Source organism: Cyanistes caeruleus, chromosome 13 (assembly GCF_971803275.1).
Source record: "Cyanistes caeruleus chromosome 13, bCyaCae1.hap1.1, whole genome shotgun sequence".
NCBI classification, from domain to species: Eukaryota; Metazoa; Chordata; class Aves; order Passeriformes; family Paridae; genus Cyanistes; species Cyanistes caeruleus.
Genome location: NC_141713.1, coordinates 9,791,874 through 9,807,828, shown reverse-complemented (window position 1 = coordinate 9,807,828; position 15,955 = coordinate 9,791,874). Strand labels below are relative to the sequence as shown.

Sequence of the window (15,955 nt, the reverse complement as noted above, 5' to 3'; positions counted from 1 at the left end):
TGACAGCTCATTAAACTGTAGTAATTCATTTAACTTGGAGCTGCAGCTCATTAGTGTGCTGTCCAGAGGTTGATTTACAAATACTATATGCCAGGTGGGGATAGAATGTCACTGGATTTTTTCAGCCCCTGATTTGCCAGAGGTTAGGTGGTTGTCCCAAGAATATCCATGAAAAAACAGAAGATCTGGATCCATTTCAGTGCCACAGAAGCATGACTGTCTTCTCCTTTTCCAGAATGTTATTTCCATTCCTCTGTAGGCATAGGAAGAGAAAAAAATGTTGCAGCAGCAGAAGGAGCAGAATCAAAGTTCAGAATTATATCTTTATCTTTCCAAAGTTGTAGCCCAGATGCTTTTGTGTTGCCTAGAGTTCAACTTAATCTAAAGACAGAAAGCCCAATTCTGCCACTGAAATTCATGCTGAGAATATTTTTTTTTTTTTGTAATTTGAACTCAGTTCAACTTGACTAGGAAAATGTTCTGGCTCCTAAATTAAAGCCATATTGTCAGAATCGTTTCCACTTCTGTGCCATGGGAGTTAAGATAACAAAGTTAAAATCCTTGATTTGATGTTGGGTGTAAAAGTGCTGTAAATCCCTGTGAAGTAAGTGTCAGGTAGAGTGCTGTGGTCCTCCAGGCCAGGTACTCTAATGTTTCTGGCCATTTCCCATCTGCACAGATCTTTCTCAGCCAGACTGAACGCTGTGCATTGTGTCCCTCTGAGGAGAGCCTGTTCTCAAATCCCTCTCTCCTAACTTCATACTACAAAAACAGAATCCCATGAGCAGTGCTGAAAGAAAGAAGGAAGAAGCTAACACACAGCAGACAGTATTTCAGATAATGCTAACTATGAACTGGATAGATATGAACTTTTCTAGAGCAGAAAGAATTATTTGCCTTCTCTTGTTCTCCACGAGACTCTCTTGACAGTCCTCAAAGAATAATTTCCCTGTTCCTGCAAAGTCAAGTCACTGCATAATTTCAGGAAGTGTAAAGAAGGGTAGGGTTTCTCTTTTCACCTACCAAGTGTAGCTATTCTGAATTGTAGTAGAGGGCCCATAGAGAATTTGAATCTCAAATTAAAGCAAATTGGAATAAAAATTATCTGTCCTGCTCCCAGATTTAAATGGGAATATTTCTGCTCTTGTGTCTCTTTCATTTTATTAAAATTTTTTATTTAATTTTTTGTATCTGTGATCCTTCACAAATGCCAGTATAAACACAGCACAAAGGCTAGCTTTCAAATGTATGCAAAATATTTCTGAGAGGCTTAGTTCTTCTCCTTTATACTATTAATAAATTAACGCTTAAGTGGAAAATCTTAAGAGTCAAATAGTTTTGTATTTCATGACAGGGTAGATAAAAATAGACATAATGGAATGCCCATAAAGCATGGAATGCTGCTTGTTACCAGAATCAGAATGTGATACAGAAAGTACAGAACATGTGTCAGGCAATTTATCCATGGATGCAAAACATCAAATATTCTCCACAGAATATGCATTAGCTGTAGCCTCAGGACAGGACACTGTTATTAAAGAACTGGATGTATGGATAACATGCCTTTCAAATTTTAAATCTAGTTAGCATGTAAGTGGAACATGATTAGGACACATTAAATTGACAAAGGAAATTAAGGGGTCTGGTGATAATAGAATAATTTTTAGCAGTATTGGTCTTTTTTCCAAGCCAAGTACATTAACTCCAAGTGCAGGTGGTTTAAGGTTGCTGGAAAACACAGACTAATTTATTACTTTACATTTGTTTAATTTGATGTGCTGTGACAAAGGTGTGGTTAAGGCAAAATTTGAGAGGTACAAAATGGCCAAAAAAGTCACGCAATGTTCAGTGAAGCCTGTAATGAATTTTCCATTGCTCTGTGTAGAACATCTGACCCTTACTGATCTCCAGAGTTTTGGCTTTTATTCCTCAGCAACTTGGCTTAATCTTATGGACAGAATAGGGTTTCTAATGAGTCTGCCAGGAAAACTAAGCACCCTTCTATTTTCAGCAAACTCTGGATCCGATTGATGAGGTTGCTGCGCTCATTGCTGCCACAGTCCACGATGTGGATCACCCAGGAAGAACAAATTCTTTCCTGTGCAATGCTGGCAGCGAGCTCGCGATTCTCTACAACGACACGGCCGTGCTGGAGAGCCATCATGCTGCCCTGGCTTTCCAGCTCACCACCCGGGATGGCAAATGCAATATATTTAAAAACATGGAGAGGTAAGCTTAACCCCCAGGCTCCTTGTCTGCCCACTAACATCTCTCACTTCCTTCTGTGTAACATAAAGCAAACAAGCATCCTAGAGGAGGGCAGTGCCTGGTGGATAACTGTTCATGTCCTTTGTGAAACTTGCTTCTAAAAGAGTAGAATGCTTCTGTCTCTCCTGCAAAGACTTCTGAGTAATTCCACACTGCCAATTTCTCCTGTCCATAAAAAGGCAGACCTTATCTAAGGAATTTAGTGTAAATCTTAATGTGAGCAAGCCTGGAAGAGTTATTTTGTGTCACTGAATGTAGAGAACAAGCTATGGCTGGGTGGGTAGAGAACAAGGAGAGAAAGAGCCTCAGAGCATCAGTTAAAAATACCTTGTTGCAGTGTGAAGGATAATGAAGGACCTGTTGCTCTTGCAGCCTCAAAGAAACATTTAGGGCAAGGATGTGACCATTGCCTTGGTTCTCTCAAGATACAGCAGGAAAATATTGCTGAAAACTTGACTGGAGAGTGATCCACTGCTGAGTGTCTGTGCTAGAAGCCCTGGGAATATGGGGGTGTGGCATGTCCTGGCAGCCTCCTAAGCAGCTGGTGCCTCTGCTTCTGCCCAGCTCTGGTACTGTTTCTGCTAGAGATCCAGTCATGCCTGGAGCACATATATCTCTACACACCAAAGGTACTCCATCTAACAGAGATGCAGCTGCCCAAGCCTTTAGTACTGTTCTTTATTCCCCTAGCACCTCTCTCAAACAGGAATGGTCTGTTGCATTTTTGTTAGACTTGTTTTAGCAACCAGCCCTTTGTGACCCAGCCAGCATTCTTAATTGTTTCCTTCTTTAAACAGGAATGAGTATCGAACCCTTCGCCAAGTCATTATTGACATGGTCTTAGCAACAGAAATGACAAAGCACTTTGAGCACGTCAACAAGTTTGTCAACAGCATTAATAAACCTTTGGCAGCCCTAGAAGAAAATGGGGTAAGCAACACTGAAAGTCCTCCTTAAAATGCCTAGGCAGGGACTGGGAACCCTTGGCAGTAGGAAATTCTCACATGGTGTTCTGAGAAAGTTTATCAGAAATGTGGAGAAAGAGAGGCTGGAGATGTATATTTCACCTATGGGTTTGAATCCCCTTCTGCTTAACGTGGTTGTCACTCATTTTGAGGGTGAGTGGGACTTATTTGGATCCTATTAATATCACAGTGCTATGATGCTATAGTTGGAACCAGGGCCCTGGGCTGTATGTTTTCATGTAAAAATGCCATTTTGATTAACCCAGTCACTCCCATTGACAGAGTGGCAAGACTGGGCATTGTTGTTGGCCATTTCTTCAAAGGAAACAAGGTTTGCTTCAAAGCAGAGGCTGAATTACATCCCTTCTGAGGGGACGCGCTGGGGGTGCAGCATAAGGGCAGGTCTGTGGGCTGCCATGTGGTGCATCCTCTGGGATTAAGGGCCCTCAGCCTCCAGTGCTGCCTGGCAGCATTTGTGGGGTTTCTGTCTGCTTTCTTTTTAATCTTTAAAATAGATGATGGTGACATTATGTATCATATAGACATAATCAATAGCCATCTGGAACCCCATGGACACAAAGAAATTGCCCGTTAAGAACTCTTTCTGAAAAACCACACCAGTTTCAATAACAGCTTCAACCAGCAGTTTTGTTGCCAGTAAGAGAAGTGTATAATTTTGTTGGAATGATTTTTGCAAAGAGAATACTTGCAGAAATGGTTATGATAAAGTTTGCATTGGTGGCAACGTCATGTAGGAGCCGTAATAGTTTGCTGTATTTTTTTACCGTGTTTTTTAGAAAGCCACATTTCTGACTGTTGCATGTAATGGGGGAAGGCAGTTTTTTTTTATTATGTGAGAGTGGGAGAGAAACAGGTCTTGCTCCTTCACCCATGAGAAGCAGGCTGGAGCTTAATTGGAGAATTGTACCTTTGTCCACAGGAGTGTAGGCTAGAATTAGCTTTGTTCTTGGCAGCCAGTGATGCTAATGGGAACTCTGTGAATGTGAAGCCAAAGCCCCAGTAGGACACTGGTTGTACTGAATAAATTAGAAGAAGAGATGTTAAATTCCCAGCTGGACAGCCTCTCTGGATGAGCATAGCAGCACTGGTGCAGGAGAACAAGGGAGCTGTTACTGCTGAGTGTAGTGCACTGCACTGGCCCTGTGGAGTGTGTAACTCTGTAGTGCTCCTGGTCCTGCTGAAGGGCTCTGCAATGGCCTGGCTTGGTCTGCAGAGCCCCTCCTCCCTGCCCCAGGGATGCAGAAGTGTTTGACCAGCAGAATCCATCCTAAGAGCTAAACTCCTCTTCTTGCCTATCACAGAGAGCTGAACAGCTGGTGCTGCTAAAGAACAAGGCTTGGACCTGTACAATCAGAGAGTAAAAACACAAACAGGGATATAGAAAAATGAAACAAAAGTTTAGTTCTACCCTTAAACCCCAGAGACTGCAGGGAAATTACCTGCTGCACAAGGCATTTGTAATTTACAGCAAAGTGTGCCCAAGGATGGGAAGAAAGGCAAAGAATATGTCATTTCTATTGAAAACAAGAAGCAAAATGTTTCCCTTCTTTCAGCTGGGAGTTTCAGTTTGGCAAGCTCCTATTAAAAGGCCTGTAATGTGTGAGTGGGTAAAGCAAATTATTTACTGTGCTGAGCAGAACAACAGTGTCAGCCCCTCTTTCAAGTCTGTTGTCCCTCTGGCTGCAGCAGCAGTGTGTTTTCTGGCCTGCTTTCCAGCCATGGTGGTGACTCAGTGTAGTGTTTGCAGGCTGAGCTGCCAACCGCCTGTTCCAAATAGGACAGCTCCACTTCTTTTTTTTAATTTATTATTATTATACAAATTTGTTCAAAGAGCCATGCTAAGAAGCTGCTCTGTTTGTTTTCTTTCTGCTTTTGTTTCATAAACTGAAAAAAATCCTTTCCAGCTCCAGCATCCTTTATCCTCCCATTTCCCCTCATGATGTCACCTAAGCTATGACAGGAAGCCAACATCTGCCATGCAGAGACACCTCTGCACTCTGAGCAGGATGCTGGCACTAAGCAGAGTAACACATTTTGTTCCCAAGACATCTGCATCCAGCAAGTAGAGCTGTGCATTTGGTTTGAACAGATCTCAGAGGTGAACATCCTTTCCTGATTCCTGATGGTTTACCTACTAGGATATTCTCTACTATCCATAACTGAACAATCTCTAATTTTCCATACCTAATTTCCATACTTGTGTTTCTGGACCTTCCATCACTTTATGTTGGCTTTCTCATATATAATTTTTCCATGCATTTGGAGGTGTATACATCTCACTTTGGTTCTTCTGTTTTCCCTTCCACATACCTAAAAATAAGGGAAAACAATTGGTTTGGGCATCTCATCTTGGTGAGAACTGTGGAGCTGGTATTTCGGAGCCATTTCTATACAATCAAATAATTTTTTACTACTGTCAGTTTCTTCCTTTAGGAAGAACTTTTTTCCCCACAAAAATTTTCTTCTGAAAAATGTCATGGTTATTCTGACCTAATAAAAGGTCAGAATGTTTCTGCTGCTTTGTGTCTCCCTCTTTGTACAAGACAGTGCAGGAACTGGTAGCACATTATTATTATCATTATTGTTTGCTACTTCTTTGCTGCTCTGACTGTAGAGCAAGACCCTGTTAGGTGCCAGAGAAATCTTGTATTTTTCTTGCTTCAAAGAGGTTTTATTCTGAGTACACAGAGTTGTAAACTCCTGTACCTATCCATCCTTAAAGAGTCCAGCAACAAGGGAAGGGAATGAGGAACATGCCTGGGAGGCACTGTGGGATCTGACTTTCTGAATAGCAGCAATGCTGTCAGAATGATTGATACACTGATGGGTTTGTGTGCCAAGGGTGAGTCCTGCATCTTGGGTCTGTCCCTCTTTTCAAACCAACTATTCCACTCTTAATGTGCAAGTCCATTAATCCTTGGGTTTCAGCAGAGAGTCACATTTTTCTGCCTACACGGTCCTCATCACTGTGTGTGTAGTGATGAGCTGATCCTCTCCACACTTTTGAGAATGCAGATAAGGAATAGAGGGATTAGATGACTTGCCCGAAGATGCCCAAGAGATCTGTCACAAAGACAGTGACTGAATCCAGAAACTGGAGTTCAGTGCTAGCTCAGAGCTGTGACTAACTTTCATCACCCACCTATAAATTCAGTTAGACATCAAATCTGGTAGCCAGCAGCAGGACTGATCCCTGTAGGATGTGCTGAAAGCATTCCCAAAGCACAACAGCTTTTGAGTTAGTGCATGCAGACCTTGCTAATTGATTGTTGTTAATTCTTAAATGTTACAGAATAATGGTGATGGAGAATCAATCAAGACCGTTCTTAGGTCTCCTGAAAACCGTATCCTTATCAAACGCATGTTGATAAAGTGTGCTGACATTTCCAATCCATGCAGACCCAGAGAACAGTGTATAGAATGGGCTGGACGCATCTCTGAGGAGTACTTTGCACAGGTAAGGCAGTTAAAACAGCCTGCTGAAACTGCAGGTGAGCATCTCTTTAAAAGGGAGGAGAAGGGTGCCAGTGTCACAGAACAGCTCAGGCTGCATTATGTAATGTGAAAAAAAAAATAACTTTTTTTATTTTAAATGGTGGCTATTACTCATGCTGACACACTACTAGGTACTTTCAGAGAGATGAAAGTTGGCAACTTCTATTGTGCAGTTTCTGAAAAATTTAAGCTTTCAAGTTGTTCAGTTTGGAACTGGGCTTTTTGAACCTTGTCTGCAAATGCACTCCCATAACATGAGACATGGCAAGGATGCCTTCTGTACCCACATGCTGGGAATAGGATTATCAGGTTCTAGTGTTTGGATGTGAGCAGCACTCACTCCAAGATGTGCTGTAAGACCTTAGCACCCTGTGCTGAGGAAAGGTTTTAGGAAGATGTGGGAAAGGAGAGGGCAGTTGTTATTACAGATGATAGACCAAACACTGCAGTTGGAACTTGGCACCCCAAGCAAGGGGCAAGGGAATAAAAAAGGTACTTTGCCATGTCTGAGTGGGACAGATTACAGCTTCCATCAGAGACTGAAAATGGTTGAGCAGCTCTTAGGTCCAAAGCAGTCATAACTTGGTAACATGTGAAATTACTTAGGGTCAGCTTGTGTGCAGATACAGAAGGTAAATACATCCCTTTGTGGGAAACACTGGAAGGAACTATTTATCTTCTGTTTTGCTGGAACTGAACAACTAGGTGCTTAAGATTAAGTTGCTGCTGCTTCAGATTTGTTCAGGTTCCTCCTTTGATTTAGCATATGCATGCTCTAGTCAGTGTCAAACAATCTGCTGCTGAAAGAAGCCCATTAACAGAATGTCTTAGATGAATAATTACTAATGTTTTTTGCAGACTGATGAAGAAAGGAGGCAAGGTTTACCTGTTGTGATGCCAGTTTTTGACAGAAATACTTGCAGCATCCCCAAATCCCAATTATCATTCATTGATTACTTCATTATTGATATGTTTGATGCCTGGGATGGTAAGCAAAACTCTGCCATTTCCCGATGTGAACATTTTGTGAACATTTGAAACTGCTGTGATACAAAATTTCTTTTTTAAGGCTCCTAAATAAAGGGTGAGAAAAGGGATGATTCCTGCAGTTCAAGTAATATTAATAACTTCATTATTGCTTATAAGTATTGGTACAAGCAATTCTCATGGCTTGTCTTTAACATACTAGATTCAGGCAATCTTTAACTTTTTAAACTTGCTTCTCTGTAAATGGAGAACAGAACACATTCTCTTTGATAGCTCTTTGAGCACGGTCATTTTGTCCATGTTAATACTGGTTGTTCTTCAAGGCAAATTTCTACAGTCTGGAAACTGCTTGGGGGAGCAGCTGTTTCCTTCCAAGTGCTGCCTCCGTGGTAAAAGTGGTCAGAAATGTGACTCTCCTGAATGCCACATCATGACATGTGACTGAGGTTTGATGGGGCAGGATAATTACAACCATAATTAGCTATGCCCCTCCTGGAAAACTGTGTCCCTTTGCTGGGAGTTGCAACACCAGTATTATGTAAATTTACAGAACAGTTCTCAGTGGCCCGAGTGCTACACGAGTGCTGAGAGTTGTACAGCCCCAACTATTTTGAGCATTGGTATGACAGATTCAAGCTTTTCTGCTTAACCCAGTTGCCGTTTCAAGTGATACTTAAGCAGTTTAACGGTTAAGTTTTAACCGTTTCAGTTCTGCAAACTCAATACACTCTGCCCTTTCTTCCCTAGCATTTGCAGATCTGCCAAATCTGATGGAGCATCTGAATAATAACATTAAATACTGGAAAGGACTGGATGGAAGGAACCTGCGAGTCCTTCGGCCACCACCAGAATAGCAGTTAGACCATGGTGTGTCATTCACTAGCCAGATGCATATTTATTCAAGCTCACTTCTATCTGTGTGAATTCAGATTTGTTTTGGCCTCTTCAGTATTACAGTAAAGCTAGCCCATGCACTTGGGGAACTTTCACATTCAAGAGAACATGAGGTCAGCAGTTGACTTCCACAAAGTACCATGTGTGGACTCGGATGAAATAAGCCCACCAAGTGGAATTACACTGGATTTCTGCAGTACTTGTACTGAAGAGGGTTTATTATGATCATACTTCTGCGATATCTTCATACCAGCACGTGAAGCTGGAAGACCTTGGAGAGAATCCTCATAAAAAGGACATTCACTAGAAGTTTATCTATTAATAGAGACTCACAGCTTTTATGAGAAAGCTACATGCTTTTTATAAGCACTTAAGACAGTTATGTAGAACAATCAGACATTTAAAATGAATGAAACTGTCTATGAAAGAATTTTTGATCTATGGAAAATAGATGTACTGTATTTTTTCACATCACAGAAGGTGCAATCATTCACTTCTGAGCACTACTGAAAGTGAGTTCTCCTTAAGAAATTTAGTAGCAAATGTAAAAAATAACACAAGAATTTTTGAGGTTGATAGTTAGCATCTATGATTAAAATGTTATGTTTTATTTATTTTGTTAGATGTTCAATATTTTCTATGAATTTATAAATACTTAAAAGCCAAAGCCAACTTTAGATGCATTATAAATTTACATGATTCATACTCATTAATATACATTTAATTGATGTACAGACCTTTTATTTTCATAATGCAAATACAAAATACTATACAATGATACATTTTTATTGCACTGTAAGGATAGATGTGTATGTTTAAATATTGTCTGATTTATGTTAATTAAAGTAAGTTTTATTAAAAAGGTCTCACTTGAGAATAGTAGAATAAACAAGAACTGTATACTGTCTGAGCACCAGAACTGCAGTAGTTCTCCCACAAACCAGTGAGGACCACCTGATCTTCTCTTGGCTGAAAAATAATAATGTGTTGGAACTCTTTCTTTTCTCCCATGACATTTTATGACTGAATTCCCTGTTAAAGTCTGCCTTATTTTATATAGTATTTCTACAAAGCATTCCACAGCATATATGAAGAGGTGATACTAAGCATCTAATGAATTTCAACATTTTATAGCCAATGTATTTTCCTCTGCCATAAAAGGAAAAGAACATAAAGCCACCAACAAAAACCTTTAACTCAAGAAGTTTGTAAAGGCTGTGTACCTTCACAATTTGAATGAAACCTTCATAGCAACTACCAGAAAATAATAAAATGTATATTTTAAGAAGTGTCATGTCCTACACATTTCATTTGAAAAGTATGTGCACTTTGTAGTTTGTAGACTAACAAACACAGGAAATTCTTAACTAAGATACTTTTTGTCTGGGGAAGGGAAAAGTTGAGGGGGTTGAACTGGCATGAGGGTGATGAAAGGTGTTATGTAGCTGGCAAGCCCCTGTGTTTGTGGCCTGCCCTTGGCAAGCCCATCAGACCCTCGTGTGCCCTTGGACAAGTCTCTTCACAGCTACACGCCGTGTCAGGCTGTGTTCCACTGAAGGACTCGAGGAGTGTCCTGTCAGCCTTCCCAGTCGACAGAAAGGCATCCAGAGGCACTGAAAGAGTTGCTGACTGTCATTACTGCAGAGGCAATGGACTTTAGAGACATTTTGAATCATTCCTGAAGAAGCAGATGCTGGGGAGAGGTGGATGATGGAGCAGTTCATGGACTGCAGCAGTGTCAGCCTTAAGGTAAGAAAGGAAGAACTGACCTCTCCAGGTGTTACCTGCTTCTGTGTTTCTCCTTGCTCTCCAAACCAGTGAGACTGATGGGCTACCACCATTTGTTCCTGTTTGTGTCCTGCCTTTGTGCCCTTACCCTGCTTGTGTGGTCTCTTTATCTCCTCAGAATTCAGTTATATGCTGTTGGGGCAGGGAATTCCCTTCAGTTCATTGTTATGTGCATATTGCCTAAGCCAGGGGGCTCAGATCCCGTGAGGGGTGCCTAGACTGTGTCACTGTCTCACTGACAGTAGTAGAACAGAAGTTTTTCTGGTCAGTATTCCAGAGGTTCTACAATCAATGCTGAAGCAGCAGATATATTTTCATTGAAGGCTCAATAAAACAAGTATCCTGCAAGGAGAGGGAGAGTTGGCTGGCAGTTTTCCTGGCAATATTACATTGTATTTCCCTATGCTGCATCTATTGTACCAGCTGTAATTTGCTACCTGGTATTAATGTCTTCTGTTCCTTGCAGGCTCCAGTAGAGGAAAACTGCATCACATCATCAGTATGTCCTCCACTTGTCTGCTGCAATGAGGATGGGAGAGAAAGGGTGGGTACCAGCATGTGGGCCCAGTGACTTGTCTGCAGGTAAAAATCTTGGAATCATTTAAGCTGGAAAATACCTTTAAGATTATGGAGCCCAACCATTCCTCCAGCACTGCCAAATCCACCACTAAACCATGTCCTCAGGTGCCACATCTACATATGTTTTAAATCCCCTCAGGGATGGTGACTCCACCACTGCCCTGGGCAGTCTGTTCCAATGCTTGACAACCATTGAAATGAAAAAAATTTTCCTAATATCCAATCTAAATTTCCCCTGGTGCAACTTGAGGCCATTTCCTCTTGTCCTATCACTTGTTTTTTTGGAGGAGAGACTGATTCCCACCTGGCTACAGTGTCCTTTCAGGTAGAGAGAAGGTCTCCCCTGAACCTCCTGGCTCCCTCAGCTGCTTTTCACAAGACTTGTGCTCCAAGCCCTTCCCCAGCTCCACTGCCCTTCTCTGGACATGTTCCTCAATGTCCTTCTTGTCCTGAGGGGCCCAGACTGGACACAGCACTCGCGCTGTGGCCTCGCCAGTGCTGAGTACAGGGGGTGGCCACTGCCCTGGCCCTGCTGGCCACGCTGTTCCTGACACTGGCCCGGTGCCATTGCTGTTCTTGGCACAGGCTGGCTCACGTTCAGCTGCTGCTGACCCGCACCCCGGGCCCTTTTCTGCGGGCACTTTCCAGCCCCTGTGCCCCAGCCGGTAACGCTGTGTGGGGTTGTTGGGACCCAGGGGCAGCACCCGGCCCTTGGCCTTATTGAACTTTATACCGCTGGCATCATTCCATGGATCCAGCCTGTCCAGATCCCTCTGCAGAGCCCTCCTACCCTGCCACAGAGCAGCACCCCCATCCAACTTGGTGTCGTCTGCAAACTGATTGAGGGTGCATTTGATCCCCTCATACAGATCCTCAATAAAGATATTAAACAGAACTGCCCAGAAAAAATATTTCTTCATAAGCATAGTTCATATTCTGGGTTATATTAATATATGGTAAAAAGCAGTTAATTTCATCTGCTATAAAAATGCCTGATGCATCATCATTGAAAAGATGTGATCAATGTGATTAATTCCCTGAAATTCACACTGCATCCATTTCTGTTACTTGGACTGTAGAACTGTGCTAATTAACCCTCTCTATAAGGCAGATTTATGTCCATATTGGTGTACAATCATTTAACTTAACATAAAACACTGATTTTCAGCCACTGCAGCTTTGCTCACTCTCCTGTCCATCTAAATTTGCCAAGGACAGATTATAATTAAAATCTGGAACCATGATGCCTGATCTGTACTTTGCTTCCACTGAGCTTCTCTCTCCAAGCCACACCTCTGAAGCCTTCTGTGCACTGTGAGCCTGTGCCCATTCCATGGGGGTGATTCCAGGCTGCAGCCCATGCAGCATGAAGGGCCTCACTGTGGAGCAGTAATAGCTCTAACCTGATATCCACTGCTCCAGGATGCAGATTCTTTGGATCCCAAAGATCCAGTGCTTCAGCCATTCCAAATCCCCTTCCTTTATTCTCCAAGATTACACAGCAACATCATATGCCCTGTGCTCTGAACCCTTTCCAGCTTTTTGAATGGTCACTTAGTAATGGAACTTCCTGGGGACAGAAATGGCTTTACTGACCGTCCTTTACCATGGAAGGGAGAACATTGAAATAAACTGAGTGTGATTGAAGTGTTCCAAATTTTAGTTAGGCTGGCATTCTTATGCAATGTCTGCACTTTTCATTTGTTCTTGCTTTAATGCTAATACAAGAGTAAATTCCAATGTAGGCATCATGAGGGAGAGGTCCTTTATGCACCTCCAGGGCTTTACTATAAAGCTTTCTGTTTTAAAACTTAATAAGGTTCAACAATTCAGCATTAAATGACAGAATGAATGGCCCTGTTTTCCATGCTGCATATTTTCTATCAGGTAATCCTGCTTCTAAACCTGGGTATCACTGTAGGTGCTTCCAAGTGAATCTAAACTATTATGACCGGGTAAAAAAAACCTGTTGGCTTCTCAGCAAATTGTCCTAGATTATTATCTTTTTCCCTTGTGTAAAATTCAGAGTAATAATTGTTTATTCTGACAAAAGGAGAAACCAGACAGGTGGTATGCACAGCTACCTTACCACAGGTCTGAAGATGGTTTTCATACTGCAGTCTACCAATGGCTATATATAAATTAAAAATCACCTGAAATTGAATGAATGCCTTGGTTTTTGTTGCAGTGCCTTTTGTGTGGGTGTTCCTGCTTGTCTCAGTAGATAAATAATTGATAAAACATTTAAGAAAATGTGTATTGGACATGAAGGAATAAGCAATGGCAACGCCATTCCTGCATAAAAGAGAAGAAAGGATAATAGATATCTAATAATCACTTGCTGGGTGCTGAGAAACAGCACAGGCAAAAACAGTAGTCAGTTGTGCCCTTCAGTGACACCAGAAGGGTTTGTGTCATTACTCTGCAAGGAGTGCTTTGAAATGAAGTCTCAGAGCTATTCACAAGCTTCAAAACAAATAATCTCTCTGCTGATGTGTGACATCATGCCTCCAAGGTACAGGGTCCCAGGGGTGCTGTTAAATGATCACAGGATGGAGTGCAGTTTGTCCTGACATGATGTTTAGATGCAGAAAACAAGCTTTCAGATTGCTGCCATGTCCCTGTACAGCCTGTGCTGCTGGTTCAGAACAAAGGGGATGTCTAGGTGTTTTTTGCTGAAGCTTTGGCTAGGTGGGAAAAGGGCTGTGGCTTAACTCCACTGAATGCTTTCTCTCAGTGCCTGCTTTGAATGTTACTTGGGCAAAGTGTCTCATGTTTTCCTTTCTTCCCCTTGTTTAACATCTTTAAGATTCTCCTCCCACACTTCCCATGCAAACCTCAGTGGACTCAGCTCTGCAAACCTTGTGAAGCAGCAGCAGTTCAGCAGCCTTAGCAAGCAAGGCAGCTGAGTTAGCAAAGGCCAGGGAACCCAGAGCCACTAAGCAAAGTAGCTTTGAGGCTTCTAAATAGCTTTGAAGTCTTGGACCTTCAAGCCCTACCTGTGGTTTAACAGTAAGTGTTAGGCCAGGAAACAGTCTTCTGGTCTTCACATGTTCCCACTTTTTTCCTTCTCTTCTCTGCTCCCATTTTTCTTCTTAGCTCATTTGCTAGGAGTCTGCTTTAACTTCCACTGGCTGAACATCTGCCTCAAACACACAGCTGTAATGCTGGGACTAAGCCCTGCCTTTCAAACTGACTCTTGCTGCTTACTACAGCTTTTACCACAAGAAAATCTTTTTCTTTCTGACTCAAAGTGAGCCTGGAGAAATATCTTATAATGGCTGAAAGCTTTACATTGATATCCACAGGCAGAAGGAGAATACAAACACAGTTAAGTGAAATAGCTTATAAGCACTGCAGTGCTGCCAGGGCAGGGGGAATATGTGTGCAAGGTCTTTGGTACTGTACTCCCACGTGCAAAGTGCAGTTCAGGAGTGTTCCCAGGCACCTCTGCCTTTGAGGTTATGTTAGCAAGCACAAGCAGCTGGGAACACTTGTTGAAATTAGAATCTGCCTTTTCTTGGTTTGCTTGCTCCCCCCATCGAGTGGCAAGAGTAATTGCTAGAGCTGAAACTCAGTTCAGCCCATGGTAATTAACAGAAATCTTCTTATTACACAGGTAGTGAAATAGTGCACCGATGCATACAATTTTCAAGAGGAAGCGAGAAAGGTGATTCCTGTCTTTGAAACAAAAGAAGGAATTTAGCCAGTGTGTAATTATTCAAGTGAGAAATTGGTCCTGTCTGTATTTAATATTCCAGAGTGGTATTTGATGTTAAGTCCTTCCCCAGAGTTCATTACATTAGCTCTTAGCTCAACCTGAGCATGCTGAGTGCCAAGTTCAGCATGCAGCATGTTTTATCACCAAGGAGAATGATGTCAACCCGGTGATCTTGCAGCTCCCCAGCTCAGGGGAGGAGGTATGGCTTTGTCTTCAGCCTAAAGAGGAAATAGAATACATTTGCTTGGTATTTTCAGTATAAAATGTGTGAGGAATATTTCTTTTTACCTCCAGCAAGAGCTGTCCCTTTGCCTAAAAAAAAAAAAAAAAAAAAAAAAAAAATTACTTTGCTTGTAATATTATTCTACACAAAAAATGAAGCTTGTCCTTTACAGATCCCTCAGCTTTACAAGCAGACACACAGACACACATGGGTGAAACAAGCTGCAGGGGGCTTGTGGGCACCCACGCCATGGCAAACCCTGGCCTAGTCCTGGGGCTGCCTGGCTGCTGCTGAGGGCTCTGGTGAGGATCCTGCTGACTGCCAAAACATGGCAAGAGAAATGTAGAAAGCAGGTGCTTTCATAAGGGTTTGTCTCTGGTGTTTTTCAGAGATACTGCTCAGAGCTCCTGAGATGCCAGAGTTTCACCCTCCCACCTGTGTGCCGAGCTTGGTGAGACGCCCAGGAGAGCCGAATGCCATCGGCGGGCACTGTCCCAGCACCGTCCCCACGCTGGGTGGTGCCGGCTGTGCCAGACTCTGCTTACCGTGAGGCAGACTGTGAGGGTACAGCGGGAATGTGAGTGCTCAGGAACAGGCAAGACGCCCAGCCACCCCTCTGGGACTGGGCTGGGAGCGACGTGCTTGACATCAGCCATGGCTCCTGGGGTTCATGAGGGAGAAAGGCTCCAACTGCTCGAATACAGACAGTTTTCAGGACATTGTGAGAGCAGAGTGAAGTACTCCTCACCTGACAACCAAGCCCTAAAAGCGAGCAGCCTCTCCCAGTCCCTCAAAATCCACGCTGGCAGACTCAGTGCCAACATGCTGTCCCCTGATATGACAGATCTCTGACAAGGCAAGGTCAGAAAGCACGAAGTTTTAGCTGCTCCATCGTGCCAGGAACAAAATAAACCCCCAAACACCAACCAACCAAAAACCACACCGAAACCCCAACAATGACAAAAAAAGCAAACAACCCAAAGCCTTGTTTTAAAATAAGCTGTTTTAAATAAA

The 15,955-nt window shown here is 42.6% G+C and overlaps 1 protein-coding gene across 9 annotated transcripts in view; it reads left to right on the top strand.

Moving 5' to 3' along the window:
• Positions 1–9,918, top strand: part of PDE8A (phosphodiesterase 8A) — a 115,080-nt gene extending 105,162 nt beyond the window's left edge. For all 9 annotated transcript variants that reach the window (XM_086849897.1, XM_086849904.1, XM_086849898.1 and 6 more), the window contains 5 exons: positions 2,012–2,229; positions 3,066–3,198; positions 6,547–6,711; positions 7,608–7,737; positions 8,484–9,918. In XM_086849897.1, coding sequence (XP_086706023.1) covers positions 2,012–2,229; positions 3,066–3,198; positions 6,547–6,711; positions 7,608–7,737; positions 8,484–8,590 — 753 coding nt within the window. In that variant the 3' untranslated portion in view covers positions 8,591–9,918. The remainder of the gene's footprint in view (positions 1–2,011; positions 2,230–3,065; positions 3,199–6,546; positions 6,712–7,607; positions 7,738–8,483) is intronic.
• The last annotated feature ends 6,037 nt before the right edge of the window (positions 9,919–15,955 follow it).